Source organism: Asterias rubens, chromosome 6 (assembly GCF_902459465.1).
Source record: "Asterias rubens chromosome 6, eAstRub1.3, whole genome shotgun sequence".
NCBI lineage: Eukaryota > Metazoa > Echinodermata > Asteroidea > Forcipulatida > Asteriidae > Asterias > Asterias rubens.
The window spans coordinates 520,602-548,479 of NC_047067.1; the positions used below are offsets into that span (position 1 = coordinate 520,602).

At 38.2% G+C, this 27,878-nt stretch overlaps 2 protein-coding genes across 2 annotated transcripts; one reads left to right on the plus strand and one right to left on the minus strand.

The window, feature by feature from the left end:
• The first annotated feature begins 127 nt into the window (after positions 1 to 127).
• Positions 128 to 23,198, plus strand: LOC117291137 (ras-related protein Rab-5B-like). The gene is made up of 6 exons (XM_033772681.1): positions 128 to 237; positions 3,301 to 3,649; positions 15,028 to 15,179; positions 16,286 to 16,408; positions 17,182 to 17,275; positions 17,884 to 23,198. Exons 2-6 carry the CDS (start codon positions 3,487 to 3,489, stop codon positions 18,003 to 18,005), a joined length of 654 nt encoding a protein of 217 aa, XP_033628572.1. The 5' UTR covers positions 128 to 237; positions 3,301 to 3,486; the 3' UTR covers positions 18,006 to 23,198.
• Positions 20,270 to 27,758, minus strand: LOC117291136 (protein phosphatase 2C-like domain-containing protein 1). The gene is made up of 3 exons (XM_033772680.1): positions 27,709 to 27,758; positions 25,919 to 27,141; positions 20,270 to 25,244 (listed from the first exon to the last, which is right to left on the minus strand). The coding sequence occupies exons 2-3, from the start codon at positions 27,102 to 27,104 to the stop codon at positions 24,223 to 24,225; spliced, it is 2,208 nt and encodes a 735-aa protein (XP_033628571.1). The 5' UTR covers positions 27,105 to 27,141; positions 27,709 to 27,758; the 3' UTR covers positions 20,270 to 24,222.
• Between the last annotated feature and the right edge of the window lie 120 nt (positions 27,759 to 27,878).

Consider the following 27,878-nt stretch of genomic DNA (forward strand, 5'->3'; position numbering starts at 1 on the left):
GATTAAAAGTAATGTTTAATAAAAAATGACTTCCAGAGCAAGTTTGACCTTTACACCTTTACTGAACTAACGTGATATTTCCAGTGCAAACGAGATCTTGTCACGAGATTTGTTATGAACGATGTCATCATAACGGGTTTCACGCCCTTAAATGAAAGGCCAATGTCTCTTCCTGTAGGTCGATGTGTCGTCGCTTCACAGAAACAAAAAAGTTTCTTAAACTTTTTGACCACTTTGGTGAGAATGTGATTTATTTTATTGAAGGATTCAGAATGTATGATTAACGGAAAGTTATATGGGGTAGCTTTTATTTTAATCAAACGTTCCTTTGATGTGTAAATCGTGGTGGCAAATGGACCATTGAGTTAACGTATACAGTTTTTGCATAGACGGTGTATGGGTCGAGTCGACTAGGGGACTGCCCATTTATTTACGTACGTGTACACAAACCGTATCAATAAAATGGTGGATGGGATGATAAACAGATTAGGAGCAGATTATGTCACGGGACAAAATTTACGCAGTGTAATTGTAGCGAGCGCTGACATGTTTCTCAACAAACTTTGAGTAATAAATAACACACATAGTCAAATTTATTGTGACATGCACACATCAAATGAAATTATAATAAAAAATTATTGTTCTCAACTGAACTGAAGACTTAGTAGACGTGAAGTGAAAATGGAAAATGGATAGTGTCTTGAATTTGAAATGTTCTGATTTCAAATGAAATGGGATTGGGAATCCGGAGAAACTAATATTTCGATAAGTATGAACCATTTGAACCGGGCTTTAATATAATGAAAATAAATTCCCAAAATGGAACAACAAGCACTCCATTTTGGGAATTTATTTTCATTATTAACCCCAGTTCATTTTGTACTTTCTCCGGATTTTCTGCTCTCCCGCTTGAGATTTGGAGAAAAGCACAAGACATGGGAAAAGCTTGTGTCCGCCTAGTTGCGATTACAAACCCTCCTGCCGCGGCGTAGCCGGAGGGTTACGAAGCTTATTCGAGTGAAAAAGGCGAAATAGTTTAGTCAACAGATTTGCTCAATTTTTACCACTTTCAAAAATCATGGCACAAATTCTAGGAACACAAATTTGTTCCTCAATGTCCAATGAATAACACTCAAAAACACATTTGAGAAAATATTTTGGAAGAAAAGGACAAAAACTTATCAGGTCCCGGAGCAACAGTCACAAATTTCCCAGGTTCTCATTTGAACCTATCGCATCGCCATTTTGTGACTTCCCGATATGTTCAACGCTTTATTTTTTGGTCACCAAGCGCTGAACCACAGGTACCAGCCAATTGAATTGACGACCTGCCGAGCCGCGGCCGAGAAGGACTCAACCATTCTGTAAAAGGGGTGTTACAATGGGGATGTTGCAGTGCGGCAGTCTGGCGCGTAACATGAGTGAACGGCGGGCATAGTAAATGGACAGCGCACACGCACTGCCGCACTGTCATATATCACCCCTTTTACAGAATGGTTTAGTCAAACTCAGCCGCGGCTCGGCAGGTCGTCAAATCAATTGGCTGGTACCTGTGGTTTAGCGCTTGGTGACCAACAAATAAAGCGTTGAACATATCAGGAAGCACAAAATGGCCGTGCGACATATCAACCTGGGACATTTGTGTCTGTTTTGCTCCGGGATCTGGTAAGTTTTTGTACTTTTTTTCAAAATATTTTCTCAATGGTGTTTTCAATGTTATTCGTGTCACGATTTTCAAAAGTGGTAAAAATTGAGCAAATCTGTTAACTGTTAACTGTCGAAATTGTATGTTTTTAACCATTTCGCCCTGCACAGATTGTGGATGATTCGTAGCCCTCCGGCTACGCCGTCGGCAGGAGGGTTATGTTATCGCAACTAATGTGCGCCTGCTGTGCAGTCTGATGATGATGATACTTCCTGCAATGCGAAGTGAATGTTGACGCCACAAATTTGCAACTAATATTCGCAGCATTTGACACTGTTGGCAGGAGGGTTACGTTATCGCAACTACATTTGAGTTGTGCTCAACTTTTGTGAAATAATTTGCTGCTTAAATTAAACAGAGTTGTGACGTCAAATTCACGTCAAATTTGATTCGCATTCGCAGGAAGTATGAATCGGGCTTTACAAATTTGCAAACTCGTGTTCCAATTTAGTTTTTAGGAATAGAAATTGGTACAATGTATATTTCTTTTTAAAAACAAAAGCATACATGATCACGTAGTTTGGTAAACATTTATTTGCAGGGTAAATTTCAAAGTTCAACTAACATTTTTCCTGAAGTATTTAAGTTTAACTAAAAATCTAGTTCATGTAATTTTTGCTGAGCACATAATCTCCAAAACAACATTTTACCTTGAAACACACCCACATGTCAACATAACATTGTTGCTATGTTTATCATTCTTTTTTCTAATGCTATAGAGGGATAGTAGTAATATTAATAATGAATAAATAAAAAGTGTGCTTGTCAATGTCACATTTGGCTGGTTATTTTATTTCGCCCTTCCAAGATAGCCTGCCAACTTCTGAATTAATAGGTTACATTAAAAAGGGATGTTATTGGCCCTATGACCAGGTCACTAATGTAAAGCGCACTGATACCGTTATTGTGAAATGCGCTATATAAGAATTGGTTATTATTATTACACAAAGGGAAAGCTGTCAACTAACTTCTCAAGATATTTATTGGAACTTTACAAAAGGTGATATTTCAGCAGTACAAGACTTAGGCAGATACAAGACTCCAGATGATGTTGTGGGTCAATTGAAGGAGGCTTGCAAATTATGCTGCAAACAGAGGGTGTTATGTGGTTCATTGTGGACTTCTGTTATAATTTGTGTTAAACAATGTCACTGCATTGTAAATCTAAAACAATACCTGAACCTCTTTAGGATCTGTCCTGACTATTTATTAGACCCCATGCATTTCTATCCGTTGCTGATGTCAAACAGGGGGAAATGCATACGCAAGTACATCCTGTGTGCAACTCTCGGCCAATGATAGGTCTTCATTAACCTCAGTGAAGGCACGGCTTGGGTCTTTTGAAGTTGTGACGTCATAATGCATCCACAGTGGTTTTGAACGAAAGATGAACTATGCCATTGCCAGCCTGTAATAATACCATCTGGAGAATGCATTTAGGCTGTACAAACATGTCATCAGTTCTGTGCTCAGCTGTGTCACCATACACAACCCTTGCACTAGAAGGAATAGTTTTAAATGCCGGGTCAATGTTAATACCAAGAGATTAACCAATTTCTTTTTCTCCTTTTACTTGTGAATGATTTCTCATTCAGGAGGTGCACATGTCAAGTTAACATCATTCAGCTTGTCTTAGTGGAAACATTTACACACCAGCTACTTATCCTGTGGGACTTCATACATTGGAAAGTCAATTCCCATTGACTTGTCTTGAACTCAAACCTCAACTGAGAAACATTCCAACCTAGAAAGAAAATCACCAAATAAAAAACTGTTGAAAAATGGCAGCAAGAGGCGGTGGAGCACAGAGACCAAATGGTGTCCAAGGGAAGATTTGTCAGTTCAAGCTAGTGTTATTGGGCGAGTCGGCAGTGGGCAAATCCAGCTTAGTCCTACGATTCGTCAAGGGTCAGTTTCATGAATACCAAGAGAGTACCATAGGAGGTGAGTGGATAGCTTAATGTTCAAACCCCGTACCTTTTTCTAGGCTTTAATTTTTACCTACATGTAAAGGGGTGTTGTGGCCGACCGGTCTAGGGTGGTGGACTCGAGCTCTGTAATTGACAGAATGTGGGTTCCAATTCTGACTTGGTCAGTCGCAACATTTGTGTCCTTTGGCGAGATACTTTATCATAATTGCTTCTCTCCACCCAGAAGTACAAATGTGTACCGGCGAGAGCTGGGGAGTAACCTGCTGTGGACTGGCATCCTAGTAGAATACTCTGTCATTTAATGCCAATGAAACCGGATTTAAACACCGGCCTGACAAGCCATATTGACAGACTTTGCTGTTTTACACGTTAAGGATCTGCCATTTTCAGTGTCTAGCCAGTTGAACCAGTTAGCTTGTAAGTTCACAAGTTCCCCAGCTTGTTCGCTGGTCTGTAATTCATATGTACTAGGGATGTTGATCAACACCTGAACACTGACCTTGCCAGCAAGACTGCTTTGAGAGATTTTTGACTGAGCTTCAGGTGTTTTTACTTGCCTCTTGCTAGCGGACACCAAGGCAGAACGCTGATGTAGACTTTGACAGTTTTGTCTGGCACTTCAGACACTTTACGGAAACCTTTGGTTCAAATTACTTAAATGTTTAGATGACATAATAATAATAAGTAATAATAAATAAGATCCCTGGCCCCAGCTTCTTGTACCTAACCCACATGATAGCACTGTTGATTAAAAGTTAGTCTAATGGTAGGCCTAAGGGTTGAAATGGGTCAGTCTATACCTGCTTAGCACAGAATGCCATGCTTATGAAGCCCTGTAAATTGCATGATTCTATTTGTCATAAGCACAGAATTCCACGGTAAGCATGAATTGTGTCCAGGTCTCTTGTCAATATTCTTCATTGGTGGTTATTCAAAATGTGTTGCATCCTGCGCTCAATCAGTGGGAATGTTTATGATGCCATGCTTTTCATCAGCACTGCCATTCAAAAAATACCCATCCCTCAATCTCATCCCGCCGCCACCTAGCATGCTATTGACAAGTTCGTGGGAGAGGACCGCATGGGGAAATTCCCTCAAGCAATCACAGCAAGTGTTTATGTCACATTCTCTTTATGCCATTATGAGTGACTTGGAAGGACGAAATAATGTTGGTTTTCAGTGAAGAAACGTATCAAAATTAAGGCACGCTTTAGGAGATGGCAACTTCCAACCGTTGATGTTGACACCATGTACAAACCATGAATAAATTGAGTCAGAAGTGGCAAGAACAATATTTTTTATATGTAAGCTGTTTTGTGTTCGTGTTAATTAAGTGGTGTCTTTGTGGTTTATTTCCATTTACGCTTGTGTCTTGTTTATTTATTTAATTCCTCGTTTCCTCCCTGCATTAAACTGTTTGTTCCACGTTAGATCGTGTCATTGTTGTTATTCCAGAGGTTACTTTCTTTTTCAAAAATATTTGCCATAAATGGTCATATTGGCGATATTACCAATGATATATCATATTTGATGTTGTCTAGTGCTATTATGATCCCTTGTTATAACTGCCTGCAGTCTGACATGTCTGGTAAAGATCATGTCTGACTAAGATATTGACAAAACATAAGGGCTAGATCACTCAGTAGGTCCGTAGGTCGCAGGTTAAAGTCTCGCTCTAGTAATTTTGTCATATATATTTTGTTACCATATTTTTTTGGACGTAAGCATATCTTGGTACGCAACGTAGCTGGGTATTTTGGAACGTAAACATAGATGCGTATGAAACGTAAGCCTAGCTTGACTCGGGATTGAAAGCGTACCTTTTTATTATAGCGTAACTGGAACCTTATTGTATCTTGGATTAAGCGTAGCTGAGAAACTGTGTAGCTTGGAACGTAACCATATCTTTTGAAACGTAACCATATTTTTGGGAACGTAAGCATATCTTGGAATGTAAGCGTAGCTGGTAATTTTGGAACGTAAACGTAGCTGCGTATGGAATGTAAGCGTAACTTGACTTAGGATTGAAAGCGTACCTTTTGTTATTATAGCGTAACTTGAAGGAACGATAATGGTAAAAAAAGATTTAAATTTGGTATAGTAAGTTACTTTTAGACGGCTGGAAGTAAAACTAGCCCGGAAGGTCACGTGATTGTTTGTACCACTTTTTGGTTAGAACAATCACGCGACGTGCGTTTTTGTCTTAAAATGCTCAAAAACGGCTAAATTTGATGATTTTTTTTAAGGACTGTTCTTCTTCATTCCTGGAAGACCGTTGAAGTAATATCTTAGTCTATTTTGTAGCCCAAATAGCCAAATTCGGCCGGTGTGGCCCTTTAAATTCTGAGAATTTTCTATTTTCTGTTATTATATATATAAACAATGTATATAAACAATGTATATATATATATTTTTAAAGGATTCTTTTAAGGAAACTTATATTTCCACATGCATGGCAATTACTGCACACTGGGGGAAACTGTATTCCAAAACACTTGTCGTAACTGCAGGGACCAATTTTTCCTTGTACAGTAAAATGCTATAACAAAAAGTGTCAATAGCTACCCCAAATTATTGTTATTTAGCATTTAGTATTTGCTATGCTTAACTGCTGAATGAAATCGTTCCCTGAACTGTCTGCTAAAATGTGTTAAATCGCCTTGTACAACATGATTTCTGAAACATTGTTTGCGTCATCGCAGACATTTCATATTTTAACTTGAAAGCAGTGAAAGAATATTATTTACAAGACGTGTCTGTATGAAACCGAAATAATTGTTTTTAAAGAGATACTACATGTAGATCAGTATTATATATCTTGTACGTATTGCCACGCCTTTCAAAATCTTACAGACCTTAAATTCCTGTTGTTTTTCTTCCCTTTAACAACTGACTCCAATCTGACTAAGGCAGGAATGACAACAAGGCTGATTCTTGTTAATGAAATACAATTAAGAACAACATGTTATGAATAATTCAAGGTAATTAAGGGTATTGAATACATGAAGGTGGTCAGTCGCAATGTGATTTATGTTTGTTGTTTTTAATCCCTTTATCAATCAAGTGTCCTTTGTTTTGAAGATTGCAGGCCTCAAATTTCCCGGCGGCCACGACGGCCATGGCCGCCGGTGCCCTGCTTACTGGCCGTGGTGCCCCGAGAAAATCGGACATTTTCGCGGCCAAAAAGGCCGTGCCCTTTTTCTCCGATGGCCGCCGTGCCCTTTTTGAGATCAAAATTTATGTTTTGATACACCACCATCCGTCTGTGTGCACATAAAATCAAACACTTACATGTACATTCTATATTAATACACGCACACAGAGCGCGGTCGGTTGAATGCTCATCACACGGAATTTAAACGGACGGCAGCATATCCATGCAGTGCATGTGTGTGTGCACGATGCAGAACGAACGACAGACGTGCATCCATATAGATATTGTGTACTCGAAGTTTATACACGGGCCGGATGTACTTGCACCGACCATTTGAGAACAATCGCACTGGTACTCATCTTGCAACACGCGTACCCACGCAAGGTTGTCCATGATGGGTACCAGCTAATCACAATTTCGGTTCCATTCGAGGTTGGGCGTCCGCCTATTCCACTGGTATTGTGCTTGTTCACTGGTACTCGTACATGTTTGTGCACGTGGGCCATGTTACGTAAATCACGCATCATGTACATGTACATGTATGGTACATGTACATGTATGTCCGTTGAATAAATCTCCGCTCTGCACACAGTCAAGTGACAGCTCATTGTTTACGTCCGGCCGTCGCAACAAAATCTCCGCTGCACACAGTTAAGTGACAGTTCATTGTTTACGTCTGGCCATCGCAACAAAAAATGGATGCATAGTTTTACTTCCCATTAATCAATAAAATTAAATACATTTAAAAATACTTGATGTTTTTTTGTTAAAGGAAAGCAAAAGTAATGAAATGGTTCATTAAAATAGCCTTCATGGACCTGAACAGAAATTGTTTCATGATCTTTATTTTTTATGGCCTTGATGCCCTTTTTGAAATTTTAAGTTGGCCTTGGTGCCCTACCCCATGGCCTTGGTGCCCTTTCAAAATTTGACAAATTCAAGGCCAAAGTGGCCTTGCCCTAAAAATCGGGAAATTTGAGGCCTGAGATTGGAACTAAACATAAATGGGCCTCTTAATACAAAGAAAGCTGTGCATACCTGTCATTTAAGCACTTGTAGACGCCCTGCAGATTATAATCAAAGCAGCCATAATATTCCTCCTACCCACTACTGTCTGATTTCTGATTTGGTTACCCTCAGAAGAATTGTTTAAAATATTATTATAAAGCCTATAATACCACTGTACAATACAATAGACCAGCTTTTAACTCAATAAAAAATATTATAGTTTTGTTTTCATACTTGGGCCAAATATCATGGTATTACATGTATTTTTAGTTTAAATCACAAAAATGTATGTGGGATTTGTGGACTATCCTGAGGCCTCCACAAAACTGTTGACCCTTACATTAGGTTGTACATAAACAGCAGGACAGTTCTTTTCAGAACTACCAAGTTCACTCTTCTCTCCCGAATTATGAAATCTATCCACTCCAGAATACAAATATTAGAAGCTCTTACATAACAGCTCTGCTTACCACTGAATTCTGTGTTTGTGATTACCATTCTCTGCTTACTGTGCAAGCGTAAAATGTTTGCGTTATAGCTGTGTAAGCAAAGAATGCCTAGTTACTAGTACGCATGCTTACAAGCAAAAATTACCTGCTAGCCTGTGAAATACACTTGAGGTATGTACGTATCATGTAAAGCGTGGAAATTCCTGCTCCTGCCTGCGCAGATTATTTGCTTTGGTAAGCAGAGCCATGAAATTGGACCCAGTCTGCACAACAAAGTAGATATTATCACATGATTGTGATGGCACAAACCAAATAGCATATTAATACCTTGCCATGCAGTGACTCAAAACCTACAGGCTGAGTCCCATAATTATATGCAAACATCAAAATCAATTGAACATTGTATTATTCTAGATTGTCAAAACAGTCAGGGTAGAAAATAGTAAAAACACCCAGGTGTACATGTGGTTTCAGAAAATGACATTAGCATTCGCCAAATTATCCCATGAAATATTAATGTATCTAATGACTTTTTTTAAATGCACAGCAAAAAAAAAATGGGCATGGCTTGTGTACAAAAGTATGTATCTGTACTGTAGACTTCAGTCTTGTTCTGTAGACTTGAGTCTTGTTCTGTAGACTTCAGTCTTGTTCTGTAGACTTGAGTCTTGTTCTGTAGACTTCAGTCTTGTTCTGTAGACTTCAGTCTTGTTCTGTAGACTTCAGTCTTGTTCTGTAGACTTCAGTCTTGTTCTGTAGACTTGAGTCTTGTTCTGTAGACTTCAGTCTTGTTCTGTAGACTTGAGTCTTGTTCTGTAGACTTCAGTCTTGTTCTGTAGACTTCAGTCTTGTTCTGTAGACTTCAGTCTTGTTCTGTAGACTTCAGTCTTGTTCTGTAGACTTCAGTCTTGTTCTGTAGACTTCAGTCTTGTTCTGTAGACTTCAGTCTTGTTCTGTAGACTTCAGTCTCCAGTTTTTTTTGTTGCATGGCTCTACTATGCATTCAAGAGAGTGTACCAAAGGTAGCGGAGTGCAGTAAAAAGCACAACCACCACCTCTGCAACTTAACAAATCTAGGCTAAGTGTTGTGCTACAGTTTGATTGTCAGCTGCTGTTTCTAGGTGCAGCCATGTTATCCTTTCAATGATCAATTAGCATGTACAGTCGACTCCCGTTAATACGATTGCATCAATTAGATTTGTCTTGCCCGAGTAGTAGCAAGTTTATCATTCTAATATTGGTTGATAAATGAATTACCAATTATTTATTGACCTTTTGGAAATAACACACCTGACTCATCATTCACATGGGAATACATATTGTACCAGTACAGCTACACAGGCAACAACCAGTAAAGATTGATGGCTTATTTTTATAGTGATGCTTGTTGTTGCTGTCATCAACAGAAATTAAAAACAACACGTTAAATGTTGACCATGTAATCGTGTAGTTTATTGTGTTATGTCTCAGGCATGGTTGACCTGGTTGACAGACTCATGACCCCTGCTGTTGAATATTCAGCAGTTTGTGTGCTAGCCATTTTGATCACCATTTTGTTCTGTTTTTTTTTTTAATAGCACATGTTCCTTCTATGACAGTCAGACAGAGATAAAATATGCAACCATAATTACACTAAAATGTCCAGATGCCCGTTCCATTGTTTCAATTAATTTTATGGAACCAATGCATTTGTTCCACTCCCTAACCATTTCAATAACCCTCACTGCTATGACCTCCATAATCTGATAAATCTGGTGAGTTTCAGAGTTCAGTGTTAACCACACATCACCGTTGGTGAACTGAACCTTGGCCTTTCACCGCTGTTTAAAAATCCTCACTGTTATTTGTGGTTGAGCAGAACCTATGCTGAGAAAAATGTGCCATTCTGCTTTTGTACTGAATTCGGACAGGATAGAAAGCAATCTTCAGCAAGGGGACCCATCCTCCCATACACACCACTAAACTATTGTATCTGATAGAAAGTGTATTTTGTCTTTAAACATAGCCCTTTTTGTTTAATTTCATTTCATTAATTCTTGCTGTGAAGCCAATGACTCTCAGAGAAGCGAACTTAATCACTGCACTAGCCACTAACCCAATTGACAGGAGATAGGAAGGGACGTTTTAGTTTTAGATGTTGGAGGAAAACCCAAGAGAATTATTCAAGGGAAAACCCACGCAGTCAGGTAGTGGACTGAAAAGCCAATCCACGTAGTGCCCCCAGCATTATTCAAACAGGGAACCGTTTTACCAGGAAATGTACTTTCTGGTTGAGTGTGATTCTAGATCATACTTTTATTGTTGACGTCGGTAGCTCAAATACAAACAAAACATGTAGGCTGGATTTGGTTTGGATTTGCCAGACTCGGGTGTCATGTTGTACTATGTACACAATATGTATACTTAGCATTAGCATGTCTGATACTTTGTTCTTGTTAGGGCAAGGCAAATTGTCCTTAATAAAGTGCACCTCTATATGAGGAAATGTTGAACTTCCACAAGTAGGGCCACCGATTTTCCGCGATCGCGGAAAACGGACGGAATTCGCGGAATCCGCCCTTTGAAACGGAAAACGGGATTTCAGAAAATTTAATTTTTTTTTTTTTTTTTTTTTCTTGACGCCAAAACTATTGAAATTGCATTCTTTATTAAGATTCTTTTTGTTAAACTAAAAAGGCATCAGAAATCAGACCATTAAAAAGTACGAGATCGTAACCGTGGATCATTCTGTTCTACTTCACACCATCCTCAATGTTTACACACATGATGTACACACGTTGTTAACATGGTTAAGCGAAGGGCATTATTCGCGGCACGTTTTAAAAATTTTTTGTTCACCCAAATTGCATTTTCTCCCTCTCTTTTACCAACAATAATACACAAACTAGCTTACCTATGATCTATAAGAACACATACAATGTTTTTTCATCTCGGAAAGGTCTAAAATAAAACCGTAAACTGTCAACATTCTGTCGCCAAAGCGAAAACAAAATGGCTGACATTTTGTTTGTGGATGAAGAATGGTCACGTCCATAGACTTGTTCCCAAGTCTTTGATCATGCTGAAACAGCGCCCTCTTGTGGATACACTCCTGTCATTAGCCTACAATGTGGCTGATGCAGAGAATCAACTGCAGTTTTAGACTTGGAATCAAGTCTATCACATCATGTGCATTGATACTGCAGTCACAGTGCAACCTTTTTAGAACAGCAGTATACAAAATAATCCACAATTATAAAAAAAAGTATTTTTTTGAAATTTGTCAGTTCAAATGAACATTTTACGAAGTCAACAGTGCAACTTATCTCAAATTGATTTTTATAAGTGTGTCCCTGGGTATTAAACAACCTTTTATCTAATTAAAAAAACATGAAACGGAATTTTTTGTGCCTGAAACGGAATTCATGTTTTTGCCAAACGGCATTTGCACTTTTCTGAAACGGAAAATCAGTGGCCCTACACAAGAACATATTAAGGGGCACCCCTCGCGCGCCAATCACCACACGCATGGAAGCAACTGCCTCTATTTACCTCCATCAATTATCAGGTCTATATAAACAGCACAAAAATACCCAAAGAAGTACATTGATTTGATTTAAGTGGATCAGAGTTAACATGGGTAGAAACAGTTTTCTGTGCATGGATTGTACACGTTGCATATTAGTTGAATTGTTTCGCAATTACCAACTGTCAATATAAGCATTATTGAAAAGGGGAAAAAGTAATGTTTACACTCCTAAACAATACATAAATACTTTATCACTGAGAGTATATTATATATATTACAGATCGCATGAATCATTGTTAGCAGTGTCCAATAACACTTCCTGAATAGGTTTCTAGTTATATGGGCTTTAATGTACAATGACTTTACAGTGACCCCCTTTCTCCCCATCTACAAAGAAAGTAGGTCACAGGTCATATGATATTGTTGACGAACAATTCAGCACGCATGAAACAAGTTGCCATGAATGTACAACTGTTTTATCAGCTGCTATGTTCATGCTCCTAAAGTTATAGTTTTGAAATAATTTACAATAATTAATAGTGCGAATGTGGACAGAATTCTTTTCTGTATTCAATTTCAAACGTAAACATCAGGATTCTCCCCAGGTTTTTTCAAAACTCGAGCCATTCTGGACCAAACTTTGTGGGTGTTTGGTTGTTATGTTTTGTAAAATTAAAATAACAAAACCACTTGCGAATCTTCAAAAAGTGTGCACATATTGGCACTTCTGATACGCTTCCTTGTGATTGGCTTTGCTGATACGCTTCCGTGTAGTTGGGGAGAGTCCCAAGTAGTATTGATCTTGTTGTGGTAGCTTCTAGCACTGGAATTCAAATCAACAGACCACAGGGCTTTCTGAGAAGTTTTTGTTTGTTTGAAGCATCTTTAGTTGTCAGGCAAAATCATGGCCAAAAATTTAAAGTTTATTGTTTGTTTGAAGCATATTTAATTGTTAGGCAACAATCATGGACAACAACTGCAGTCTACAATATTGTAAGCTCCTACCCAACCCTCCTTTACTATTTGGAGCCAAGTGTCCCTTCAAATCACATTTACATCCAATTATTCCTTGGGGTCACGTTTTAATAACAGCGCCCAAACTGTGAGCTGGATAATTCATTATCCGCGCCACAGTTTCAATTACATATACAGACACTGTCCAGGTATCCAAGGTCTACGATGTATATAATGTCATAATAAAATGGCTCAGTCAGTGCACGTCGTACAGCAGCATCAATGCTAGATAAACACATGCGCGCACTCAACGACATGTTGGCATGCAATATGCTGAGTATGATAATGTTAGCTTGAGAATCAAGATGCGTCTGTCTCAGATACAATCTTGGACGCTGCTTGGAATTGAAAGATGTCCCTCTCATGAGGAAGCCATCATTCAATATGGAGGGAGGGATCACCCAAGGCTTCTAGTCCATCGTGATCACTTCAGCGTTATTTGCACGGTCCCCGATCGATGCTATTTTGCCTGCATTTATGTGTTGCGTTTATAACCTACAATATAGAAAGACTGTAGGCAGTGAATATTGACCCAGCGCTTATAAAAGACACGCCATGATCAGGGAGCATGGTACTCGCCCCCTAAAGGCCTGCTGATTTCATAAAGGTGTTTTGAGTGGCAGGAACTAGACCGTTGTAGTGTTATTGTTATTTGCAAATATTGATTTTCGTTACTCGACATATTTATATGCTGGATGTTGAATAATAAATGAATTGGGGTTAAGTGAACAAGAAAAGAAACGTCATGTTTTTATTTAATTACAATTTGTTGGTTGTAAACAAATCGATTGAAAATATTCATTGGTCAATGGCGCTAATCTAATGTAATGAAATATTGCAATTAAATTGAATGACAACAGTGAATGTTTACCACGGTTTGTGCCTTAATTTGTTGAGTGGCTGGCCAGCAGGACTAGTTAGCTTGTCATTTCACTAGTCCATTACCTAGTCTGCATATTAAATACGGATCGCTTTTCATCATTGAACCAGCCATCCGGACCACTTATAGGGCCACTGATTTTCCGCGATCGCGGAAAACGGACGGAATTCGCGGAATCCGCCCTTTGAAACGGAAAACGGGATTTCAGAAAATTTGATTTTTTTTTTTTTTTTTTTTTTTCTTGACGCCAAAACTATTGAAATTGCATTCTTTATTAAGATTCTTTTTGTTAAACTAAAAAGGCATCAGAAATCAGACCATTAAAAAGTACGAGATCGTAACCGTGGATCATTCTGTTCTACTTCACACCATCCTCAATGTTTATACACATGATGTACACACGTTGTTAACATGGTTAAGCGAAGGGCATTATTTGCGGTACGTTTTAAACATTTTTTGTTCACCCAAATTGCATTTTCTCCCTCTCTTTTACCAACAATAATACACAAACTAGCTTACCTATGATCTATAAGAACACATACAATGTTTTTTTATCTCGGAAATGTATAAAATAAAACCGTAAACTGTCAACATTCTGTCGCCAAAGCGAAAACAAAATGGCTGACATTTTGTTTGTGGATGGAGAATGGTCACGTCCATAGACTTGTTCCCAAGTCTTTGATCATGCTGAAACAGCGCCCTCTTGGTGATACACTCCTGTCATTAGCCTACAATGTGGCTGATGCAGAGAATCAACTGCAGTTTTAGACTTGGAATCAAGTCTATCACATCATGTGCATTGATACTGCAGTCACAGTGCAACCTTTTTACCCTGACTACATGTTTTTGTTTCATCGAACAGCAGTATACAAAACAATCCACAATTATAAAAAAAGTATTTTTTTGAAATTTGTCAGTTCAAATGAACATTTTACGAAGTCAGCAGTGCAACTTATCTCAAATTGATTTTTATAAGTGTGTCCCTGGGTATTAAACAACCTTTTATCTAATTAAAAAAACATGAAACGGAATTTTTTGTGCCTGAAACGGAATTCATGTTTTTGCCAAACGGAATTTGCACTTTTCTGAAACGGAAAATCAGTGGCCCTACACTTAGAGTGTAGTTTGACAGGTCCTCAAGTGTTTTAACTGTCATGGCCAATGGGACACTGTTAATGGAAAATTCTGTTCACATTCAGTTGCCTTCACAAAGCCATTACAATCTCCTCAGAAGATTAAACACTTAGAATGTCCTTCTTAACTCTTCTTTTTCTCTTTTTTATTTGAATCTCGGTCAACTTGAATTTCGATCACCCAAAACAAGTTTTTTAGTATGATTATTTCAATTGTATTTTCCATTTTTTTTCTTCCTCTCCAGCCGCGTTTCTGACACAGACTGTCTGCTTAGATGATACAACAGTTAAATTTGAAATATGGGACACAGCGGGTCAGGAGAGATACCACAGCCTGGCACCAATGTACTACAGAGGAGCGCAAGCAGCCATTGTTGTCTATGACATTACAAACCAAGTAAGTCCAACAGAAGCCTTGTGATTTATCAAGAGTTGTTCGCCATGTAGGGATTATTTCCAAATCTCTGTTAACCTTTGCAAGTGTTTAGAACATTTAAAAGCAATCACCAAAGGAGAAAGATGGATCCAAACCTGAAGTTTAGTATTTGTGGTGATGTACTGAGTGTGCAAGCCTCCTCAGCTTGAACATATCAGGGAGGTTCCAGGCTTAGAATAATGGGAACCCAGACCAACAAGCAAGTTGTCACAATTGTTTACATTTGGCTTGCGTGGTGTGGTGCTGTTAGTGTTATTTTTGTCTTTCCTTCTTTTTTGTACAGCCCTGTTTCTTGTAGACTTCTTGTAAACTTTAACCTCATCTTACCAAAGATTTGCTGCTGTTTTGCATTTACTGTTGTTGTTTTTTACATCATTATTGGTTTTTTTGTTGCTTTGTACATTGTACATGCTTGTGACTGATGGAAATCATTTTTTGTATTGAATGTATTTTTGTTTTTGTTTTCTACTCTTATTCTCTCTTTTCAAAGCAGGCCCAGTGAACGTAGTCTATGATGATCATAATCTATGATGATCATAATCTATGATGATCATAATCTATGATGTCTTTATTAAACTGCATTTTTGTTTTGTTATTCATTGTAGTATAATGTAACAATAGGCCTAAAGCTTTGTATATTTAATTATTAGGAATTGAATTACACTTGAAGTTTTGTATTATGATAGAAAGACAAACATTAAAAAAAAGTTTTGCGTTGACACAATTTAATTATAAAAGCTCTCTGTTGAGTATGCATGGTTCTGAAGGACTGTCATACTAGGATCCAGTATCCTGTAAAACCACACCTACTCAACGGAGAGATTTAAGTACTAAGGTGTCAGCGCAAAACCTCTCATATTATTATGCATGTTATTGTTAATTGTAAACGTACCTTTAATAGCTGTTTTTTTAGCATATCAATTATTGTTTTTACTATAATGTCATTCATACAGTTTACAGAGGATGTTTCAATGATATAGTTTAACGTTTGAACTTAGATGTTGTTTATTATGTAATAGGAAGCACAATTATTAATTGTTTTGGAACTGATTATTTGTTTGTATCAGGACACATTTGCACGAGCAAAGACATGGGTAAAAGAGCTACAGCGACAAGCAAGTCCCAACATAGTCATAGCATTAGCTGGTAACAAAGCAGACTTGGCTAACAAGAGGATGGTAGAGTACGAGGTAAGAATAGAGCATTTACAACATCATTTTGTTGTACCCTTTTACTGATGTGTATTAAGAATTCATCTCTCGGATCACTCGGATGGGATTCAAAACCAAGACCTTTGCATTGTAGATGTTAAATTTGCATCGGGGATAAAGAATATTAATTTTGGTTTGTACCCATACACCGATGTGTGTTAGCACTGTATACTCAGTACTTTCCTGTGAAAAAATATCACAGGCATGTTACTCGGGTAGGATTCGAACCCACGACCCTTGCAATTCTAGAGCAGTGTCTTACCAACTAGACTACCGAGGTTGCCCGGCAGCTAGAGGCAGTTCGAATCGTTTTGGCAGCGGGTACCGCAACGATATAATAGATGTTAAATTTGCATCGGGAATAAAGAATATATGGGTAAAAAGCAAAATGAATAACCTTTGCATTGCTAGAGCAGATGTCTTACCATTAGACCACTGATCTAGCCTGGTGGCTAGGGGCAGTTGGAATCATATGTGTTAGTAGCACATACTGCAGTGATTTAATAGATGTTACTGGAGTATTTAGCTTTCAACATCTTATTGTCAAACTCTCGAAGCTATTGCATAAAGTCATAATTCTACAGTTTCATTTGCCTCTTGACAAGGTGTGGCTTTAGACTGTATGGTGATTGTGTACTCATGATTCTGATCATGTAGTAGCTCACCTAGAGGTCAAAAGGGAATCTACGTCATTCGTTTGCACTTGCATGATTTGAAGCTGATGTTTGTACATTTATTTCTTGTTATTTCAGGAAGCACATGCATATGCAGAAGAGAACAGTTTGTTGTTCATGGAAACGTCAGCTAAAACAGCGATGAACGTAAACGACATATTCTTGGCAATAGGTAAAGTTTGTCTTTTGAATATTGTCCTCGTGGTCAGCAATCAGATCCTGTCAGCTAACCTCCTGTCAGTAATCTCCATTGCCTCCAGAACGTCTATGCATTGTTTTTAAATTGCCTTTGTTTCCTTTTTAATTTTATGTCCACCATTTTTTGGTGATTTTCTTTTTTTAAATGCTGCTTTCCCAATTTCTGTTCGTCTGTTAAACTCAAGTAGTATTTTTTATATTGTATTTAACATGGTATACTTGTACATAAATGTTTAATGTTATTTTATATTGTAAACCAAATTTCCTAAGTGTGTTAATTTTTATTTGGCGATGTATTTTGGTATATAATAAACCAAATTTGAACTGAATTGAATTGAGTTGAACTAAAGAGTAACACAGTGAAAGGTACCAACTTTTGTATTTTGAAATGCTAAGTAGTATTTGAAAGTTTGCAAGGTTGGAGTTCGATCAAGACAATCAGAGCTTACGGGTGTAAATATTGAGTTGTCAACATCCGGTTCTACTCGGAACCTACACAACTAAAAGATTCTCATGGTGCTGGTGCTACCGCAAACCTCACCTAATTTTGAAACTCTGTTTCTATTTTTTTCATTGTTACAGCCAAAAAGCTTCCGAAGAGCGAACAAGGTGCCGGAGCTGGCTCATCCCAACGGCAAGCAGGCAGAGGAGGAGTTGATCTTACAGAAAACCAACAACCATCATCGGGGGGTTGTTGCAAATGAAAACTTCAATCTATAAAAATTGCTCTGTATAAAAGTTTAAAAACACACACACCACAAATCAGCGGGATAACGGGAATGGTGAGGGCAGAGTCAGGGAAGGGGGACGTGATGTTTATTTTGTTATTCGTAATCATGCCAGATTAACAATTGATACCCATTTGATGCTATGCGTGAATATATAATACAGAGTCATGGTAACATACTGTCTGAGTGTTGCGTTGTGGTAACCGTAACGGGTAGACTTGGTGATCATATTGGTGGGGTTCTATTGTTGATATCACGCCTTGTGTCGGGTTCTCGAGCAGCGCGCTTGAGGGGTTCGTTCCCTAATTCTTTTCTCTCCCGCCCAATCCTTCAAGGGCTTACCATGTCTTAGCAAATCTGATTTTACTTCATGTGTAGACACAAATTTTATTTGAATCCAAATCAAATTGATTACAGGTATCAGAACACTTGCTACATAAAATGACTAAATCAAGCCAAAAACCTACAGTTTTTAAAGTAAATAAAAACAAAAAGTAAACAGAATTAACTGTTGCAAACTGCTTTCCAACAAAATAGTTTATGGTGTGACGTATCAATTGAAGACTACCCAGAAAAGAAGCTCATGAAAAACATACGCATCTTTCATAAAGGGATAATTTACATCATATCACAACGTACAAATATTACATTCTTCTTGTTCCATTAGTTTTTAATCATAGATAAACTGGACAATTTCTTCAGGGTTCATGAACCTGTGTTGTACCAACAATTAATTTTTAAGAAATTTTATTTTTAAAAAAAAAATGTTCATTTAGCTTTGCTAGCTCTAGGAGTTGGTCATGATTACTGACTACAGACATTATAAACCCGCGTAAAGCAGGATGGGGAACAGGCTTTTGTCATGGTTGCCTAAAAGATGTGTGCACAGCATGTCAACGTCATTTCCAGTGATGTACAAACACAATCTTTCCCAGATAGCCTTGCTCGGCCATAACCCCTGGAAGTGTAGATTCTAAGTATCCAAATATATTGGTTATTGTAATTAGCCGTGTGGTTGATCCACTGTGTTAAGAGACGTAGGTACAGCACGCTGCGATGCGTCTAACTGTATTGCAGTTTAGGTTCAAAAGACGCATCATGCATTATGTCTTAAAGCAACTGGCCTCCTCTCTTTTTGGATCTTGTGATACGTCTAGCTCTATGCAGTTTAGGAGGACCATAAAAACATGCTTCAGTTGAAATGTCTTGTGTCGAAATACATGCATTTTGACACACGAGTACAAACACCGTACAAGCACTCAGAAACCAAATCACAAGCGCTGAGCAGTCACGTTTGATAAGCCAATCATTGTTGATTTTAAGCGCCTTTCTTCCATGGGTTAGTGACAAGAGGTATCATTATGACGCGCTGCCCATGGTGGCAAGGCTGACTGCATACAAGTTTGCCATCTACATGTCTTGTGAAACAAAGTGAACTTCGTGTGTCAAAGTACTTGATTTTTTCTTCTTTCTTTTGTGAAAACACCACATGACTTTGTATTTGAGATTTTTTTTAAAGCCAATACTCTTCAGATTACACATTTGTATTATTTTCTCCCGTCAAATTGAAAGAGATGATTTGTCCGACTCTAGCCCTGACAAATGTCAAACTCATCATTCTTGTTATACAAAAAATGAGAACTCAAAAAAAAAGATTCTCAAACTGTACAAAACATTTGAAAAAAAAAAAAAAAGGATGGATGGATACTTTGTATGTTGTTGGTAAACTGCGTTTAATATATTTGTGTATCTACTGTTAGTAATTAATCGCCATGTAAATTTACTTTAATCATGAGAAATCTTTGTTTAAAAAAACTAAAAGCTGGCTCTTGTAAAGGCAAAGAAATGTTGCAGTCAGCACATTGTAAATGGCGGTGATAAGAATCGTATATAGTATTCAATTTGATAAAGATGAACGTTTGAGCAGTTGATGCTCCATGTGAACGCGCCAACGCTAAAAATGATTCAAGAAAGTTTAATATAGGGTTTTTATATGTATCCCTAGAAATATCGGCGGTTTTACCGAAAAATGAAGCAGAGATGGTTGATGGAAAACTGAAAATCGTTTGTTATAGTACACAGTTTCTTGTATGATATTATTTCACAAATCTGTTGACCTAAAAATACCCTCAAATCCCTAGTGGATTCTTCCAATATGTCGCCATTATTAAAAAATATATCTGTGATTTGGTTATCGGCAGATTTTTGGGTTTTATGGTGCGTTTTTTTTTTTTTTCTTCTTTTTTTTTCTTTTTTTTTTTTCTTTTTTTTTCACTACAAGAATCTTGGTTGCGCTATTTTGCTGGTCAATGTCCCGGTGTGTTTCAAGTGTAATGCGCATTTTAGGAGCATAGCATTTACCAGTTTATGAATTGACTCCCAAAATGGCGAGTGTGCCACTAGCTGCATGTGATGATGGCACAAGGGTAGCCCTTGTAGCCCGTCGGAGACGTGACATTCTACTTGGGCTAGATACAATGGGTCAGTAAGCCTTCTTGAGACATGGCAAACACCTTAGAAGAACACCATTTTGTTTGGGTTACAAACTGATTTACCCAAACCAAACTAAAATTGTAATATGTCCACCAAAACTCAAATTGGCTTGTAGGTTGTTGTCAGGCTCTAGCCCCTTTTTTTAATGCACCTACAAAGTAGCATTCACTGGAACATTACTTTGATGTATCTACTAGAAGCTAATCATGTGAGAATGTGTTTTTTATATTACAAGCTCTGACTAATATTTGTATTCTCTACCATTGTAATCCTGTGCAAAATAAATAAACAAAATAGTGTTAATTCCTTTAAGCCTTTCAGGTGTAGCCGTCTAATTATCAATGTCATTCTATGCTCAAATTTAGTGATTTTTTTTCCTGAAGTATTGGTCATCCAATTAAAGTTTCCAAAACGCAAACTTTCGCTAATGTAGATAATTTAACAAAGGTTGATTCATTTGATGGGTAGTTTTCTTGTTATTTTTGGTTTGTTTTATATGCAATAAATTGTACGATAATGTGGCCATGACAAGTGAAACAGCTGATTGTGATCATTAAGAAAGGGGGGGGGGATTTGATTTCCTCTTTTTGTTTTAAAATTAGTGCCAGAAATAAACAATGTACAAAGTGTGGTTGGCCATTTCCTCTTTCATTGCAATTACAAATACGCACGTCTACCGTTTCTCAAGGCATCGTTTTGAACAAGTACAATAAATCAAACTTTTCTACTGACCATGTATGGACCAGCTACATGGGCACAAGCCCTAGCTCGTTATTCCCACCACATTTAAGCCAGGAAGTTAGGCTTTGCATTGTAACACCGCTGTCTGTATTAACCACTGGCAAGTTTGCACCTTTTTTTCTGTATCTTTTTGTATGCTGAATAGTTGGCAGTACCATCAAGTTATAGATTAACCTAAAGAGAAAAAAACAACCAGCAGTTTATTGGTTTTGATGTTTCGCACTAGAAACACATCAATGTTTATCGGTTACAAGTTATGGGAGATCACCAACAAATAGGGCTGGATAGCTCAGTTAGTATAGTGCCGGTCCGTTAATCCAGAGCTCACTGGTTCAAATCCCACTCCAGTCAATTTTTCTTTGTGTCGACCAACTGCGCAGACTGTAAAATTGAAGGGAAAAAATGACAGAAGTATATCTGTATAACGTGTACATGTAGGTGCATTCACTGTATCCTACTGCTGGCTGGTTTAGTGCGTTTATCTTTTTAAAACATTCATGTGAATGGTTAATCAGTAGGAGGGTTAAAATATAATGTGCATGCCTTCTACACACCCAGCTCTATGCTATATAAACTCTGCGAACATTTTGTTCTAAAAATATATTCATCAACACTTGAGAAAACACTGTGCACGTGCGTAAGTCCACATTGTTTTTATTACCTAATGTGGACCTCTTGTTCTCACGGTCCACACTTGGCATTTAATGCTTGCCCATTTCTTGGATGCGAACTTCATGTTTGAAAACAAGAAATATCAGAGCATTTACTTATGCTGGCGTTTGTTTATTAATTGGAATAAACCATAAGTTTGACCGAAGGTCATTGAGAGCACACTTTTATCAAAGAACCGCCTCGTCTTAATTTGATGTTTGCCTTTTTTGTTTGTTTTAAATGTCTTCACAAATCTGGGTTGGATTTTTTATTATAATGCATGTAGTCAAGTTACGGTTTGTGGACATTTTATAATGTATTTTAATTGATATTTCAAAATCCCAACTGCTTAGATTAACATCTGACAAAACGACCAACACTTAAAAGTTAACACTTTATTTAAGTTTGTGATTGGGCGCATGATTAATTTCGCATGCCCCACATTGAATTCCGAAAGCTTTAGAACTCTGTTAACACATTAACAATGTTAAATACTTTATCATGTTTTATGTGAAATGTTCACCAACATGTATATAAGTAAAATACAAATTCGTGTTTATACCATTTGACCCTAATAATGAATTAAATAGTCACAAAATCAATCTACCAAACTATAACAAAAGTATGATTTTACATTTTCCCATCCGTTTATTGTATAAGGTGTTTGTCTGTATAAATGCAATGGTTGGTAGATAACTAGATCTGTACAGACCTTCTTGCATACTAGTACCATCTTGGGTCAAGTTCGAGCAAGGGGCCAAAGTCGTCCATTGGAGGATTTTGCCAGGTACCCATGATGTATTGAATGCATAGGTTACCGTGGAACATTGACTACCGGTGACAAATGGTCGCCACTCGAACTTGCCCATAACTGTCCAATACAGAAAACATTGTCAGTCATAATGAGGAAGTAACCCCAAAATTGTATGGTGCTTGTTGACTGAAGTATCCCCTTTACACTTATGTGGAAACTGGGTACTTGACCAAGATGGCTGACCGTTGCGCATCAAGTTTAAGCACAAAGATGAGAAATCAATTTGAGTAATCTCTTGGTTTAAAAAAGAAGAAGAAATGAGAAATATTTGGGCTGATTTAGGTATTACCATAATATGGACAGTATCCTAAGTGAATGGTAATATGTACAGGTTTATTATATTCAAGTAATCGCTAGATATTAAGTATGAAAATAAAAAAAACACTGCATAATGTTGGAATAATATTGTAGCTTTGAACTTAAAATAAAAATGATAACTGTATTGTATTAAAAACTGATTAATTATTAAATCTTCGGTGTGGTATTGTTTGTATTGGTTGTCTTTGGCCTGAAATCAGTATTTAGTTAAAGACCTAAAACTCTCTCCTTTTAACCATTAAATTCAAGTTTCTTTTCAAAGACCAAGGCCCATTTTACACAGCACTAAAAAGAAGATTGATCTTAAGACCTTTATCAATCTGAATGACTAAGCAAAGTGTGATGTCACACTGCCAATCGCACAACTGACACACTACTGTCTCATTACTGACAACTTTTCTTGAGAGGAATCTTGAGTGGAATGTTGGTGGTTTGTGAAGTTGGCCCCAGGCATGCCAGGAGCCAACTTCATAGGGCTGCAATAGTAAGCAGAAAACTACAATTTTCTACCCAGCAGAAATGAGCAGGCTTCCAAATGGTGCGTGACATATTTTGGATGTTGTCCTTATTCTGGTAAGCGTAATTTTGTTTTGCTTAGCTACTTTCTGTTCATACGCAGCACTTTGAAAGTGGAGCTTCACCAGAGAATAGGGCTTTAAAAATGTCGGCATTCAGTTATAAAGAGATGTTTGGCCACTGGCCAGTCCCAGAACCCTCATTGATAAAGAACGCTGTAATAAACAAAGAGGCTCTGCTTATAAAGAATACTTTCTGAAGTCTTGAATCTCACTTTGTGTTTCGTTTGTTTTGCTGTCCTCGTAGAACAACATTCCTGAGGAATTTACTGTTGTTCAGATGTTATTACAGTAGATCACAGCGATCTTGTAACTCTGAAACGATTGTATGAAGTCATTACTCGTCATACTGGTAACCTTAAAATACTTTCTGAAATGAATTTATTTCCCTTTCTAGCAACTTTATTTCCTTTGACTGGTCAGTTGGTCCCTTTATATCATTTGTCAAATAGTCTTCTTGGTACCTGACCAAATAGTTGGTTCAAATCATTTATCACTTCATAGTTCAAACTAACGTTCACTTCCAGTGTCTGTCATTCAAAATTCTTCTTATATACATCACAGTATGACTTCTTGGCAAGTCAAACAGCTCTGTTAACAGTTATAATTTACAGCCAGGTAGAAGAACGATCAACACAGTGACATTATCCCTAGAGCCAGCCAATAGAGCACTCTGTACAAGTCTCTCGCTCATCTGTTGAGCAAGATTCCTATACATCTCTAGCTTTGTTGGGTTGCCTTGTTCGACCTCCTGAAGCCTGGACTGAGCGTAGATTGTGTGGAGTTCCGTCAAGGTCTCAATATCCGCATCATTCCCGTCATCATTCTCCATCAACGCTGATATCATACTCTCAAACTCTGTCTGGTCACTTGAGCCATCATCCTCTCTTGGGTGATTGATGCTGGTGAATCTTGGAGAAGGGAGAGTATTTGGGGTACCATCGTGAGCATCACCTTCAGTTACACTGCCGTCAATGAATGGTGGCGCACTCGCTGATGTTTGTTGAGTTGGCAATGGGAGACTTGGCTTCAAGTCTGAATCAATCAATCCATTTGCAGACTTGATTTGTCTATGGCCGTCTTCCTGGTTTCTAGAGGGTGATTTGCCTTCAGTTGGATGGGAGTGAACACCATTCTCATTATTAGTTTCTCTACCACCTTCCGAGAGTGCTTCCTGATCTTGATTATCAGTGCCAACAGAGGGCACTAGATTCAACTCTGCTACTCCATAGAGGTCCCTTAGAGAGGAGTCACTCACCAGTCGTTGCATTTGATGAACCTGTTGACCTGGCATCAACTGCTTGACCAATGAGATGGCCTCCTTCTCAGACAGAACCTCCCACAATCCATTGGATGCCAGTATGAGGAACTCTGATTGGCTGTCGAGAGTGATACTGAGCGTGTGCGGCTCGGCCAGGACGGCAGATTTGAGCAGCGGATCACCATGGTTACCCAGTCCTCTTGTTGTATCAAGCACTCCGTTGACACGGCCACCGTGAGCACCCTCTTTGACTGAGCTACCGGCTCTTAAAACCCGCGCTCGTTCATGACAAGATTGTGGGGTGTGATTCCTTGTTAGTCTGATAGCTTTGCCGTTCTGGCAGAGAACAGCATGGGTGTTTCCTGCATGCATGAAAAGGAAAATTCAAATTATAAGACTGAAATAAAAACTTTTTTACCGAATCTGAAAATCATAAGCAGAACCAAACACGTATTCTTATATTTTTAAACAGCTAGTTTCATAGATTCAGGGATGTGATAGGCTGATGAAAAAACACCTGAACTATGAGTATGAGTGCAAAGCGTGAAAGCTTGCATGTAAGAAGCCTGCTAATGCATTACTCTCTAGTTTTGAAACCCCTACTCAGCAATCTGGGCTGTTCCATATGGTTATATCTTTACTTCCTTAAGGATTTGATCTTAGTTATAAAATATAATTAAACAAAAAAATAATTGTTTGGGTGGGGGTTTTCCGATTTCCATTTAAAAACTGAGAAATCACATCCCTGATAGATTTGAGGTAGTCACAAATTTCATTTCAGGTAGCCTATTGCACAGTAAATGAATTATTGTAGGGATTCCGAAATTATCACGTCCATCAGTCAGTTGAGGTAGAAACAGTTTTACATGATGTTACATGGGAAAGTTTGTTTTAAAACGTAAATCTGTGAAAATTAACTAATTGAATGTTTTGGTCAATGGCAACCAATGGCCAGTTCAACCGAAACAGATATTGGTTACAACTGCAAAATCGCACCCAAGAAATGATGTGAAATTCCTCTGCAATGATTTCATACCTGCATTAGCAACATACAGCACCCCAAGCTCCCTTGGCTGCTCCTCCCCATCACCCCCCTCCTCCTCCTCCTCCTCATCTTTCTCATAATCCTCATCTTTCCCATCCTCCTCCATCTCTCCGGTCCTCTGGATGACGCAAGTCACTGCAGAGCATCCGCTCCAACGCACACGCGACTGCTCATCAATCCCGTATGACAGAATATAATCTACAAGCTGGTAAGAGTTCTTCAAAGCGATCTCCATCTTCTCAGCAAACGGATCATTCTCGCGTTTGTTTATAACTTTTGACTTGGTCTCTTTCTTCAATTGTTGCTGGGTTGTTTTAAGATCTAGCTTTGTCATGTTCTCTTGACAGGTATGCATGATCTGTTGTATAATGTTTTGACTTTCCTCATGGAGAATATGTCGAATGCTATTCTTGCGAATGACGGGTCGCGGCCGATCTAGATTATAGCCAAGGAGATCATTATGTTCAGCGAGGTTCAGGGTGCATGTACAGGAAGTCGCCGGATCAAATTTCGTCATCTCGTTGAGAAGGAAGTGATGAAAGTCATTTGCAGCTACATCGCCCGCAAAGCGCCCATTGTGGCCATCATATATGGCAAAGAAACACTTATCCTTGTCATTACCGAAGAAGTCCTGAAACACTCTAGTGTCCTCCATTTTGTTTTTCCATCGCTGGTTGTCATGGGAACATATACCAACGGCCCTGGCACACTTGGCGCTGCAGTTCAAAGCTAACCCTCGACACTCTGGGAAAACCATCTCTCGTGTCTGGATTAGATCTTCATAAGTCTCCTCCATGTATGACTTAAGAAGTTCGTAGGCATCGTTGATCTTCTGCATGAGGGACATAGACAGTGGTTTACCATCCTTAGCTCTGCTCTTCATCTTACCCAGGACGGCTTGTCTGCACTTCAGCAACGAGGCCACACTGTCTGGACCTTTTGCATCCTTGTAATCTAAGACATGGAGGGCGCTATGGTACTTGCGATGCTCCTGTAGCAGGCGAAGAAGAATAAATGATCCACATTTTTCGCAGAAGAGGGTGATGTCAGGCTGTTGGGGATGCTCAGTGATATCGGTGTCCGGGGTAGAGACACGAAGTTGGAAATTACGACTGCGGAGCTGAGCTTCAGTCACCCGACCCTGATGCTCAGATATTGATGATGTATCGCTACTCATGATGCTTGATCTGTTTAATCAATTTGACTTGTCGATCCTGGAAATATCAAACAAAAAATAAAACACTCATTGGCATTAAAATGACAAGGAGTTTTTGACTTGATTAAAAATTGTTATAAAATGGCTCTAGGACTTAATTTTAGCCTACTTATTTGTCTTTCATTTACTGTTCTTCCTGTCAACTCAATGTCTGTGTACCAAACTCTCTACTTTGGTTGGTTTCAATTGCAAATAGCAGCTCGAGAATCACTTCGTGCATTTTTACTTTTTGTGTATTATTTGTGTGTTGCTCCAGTTGGAGCTTATCAATTATTTAATCAAGATCAAGACAAGATCAAGATTAGATACATTTTACCACACTGTCATTCCCTAACTGCCTCAAAAAAACCATTGGACTTCCTGTAAAAAATGCAACTTGATGTGCTTGCCTTCATCATGTTCATTCGCATGATTCATCATAAAATAATCACACCGAGCTCAGAGATCTAATCGTAACTGCAAGTTAATCATTTAAACAAAATAGCCCAATTGATTATTTACAAACTAGATGTCATGATCAAGTACTTTGTAATTGCAAAAGTAATACGAAATTGTTGACACTTACGGATTTTGCAGTTAAAAGTCCGTCCAGAGAATCGGGCACGTATACAATAAACGACGACAACACAAAATTTAACACATTGTTTCAATAGAGGGCGCTTTATCAAACAATTTCAGTTGCTATGGTTTGATCTCATGTCTCATTATCATCATAGAAAAAGATTATGAAATCGT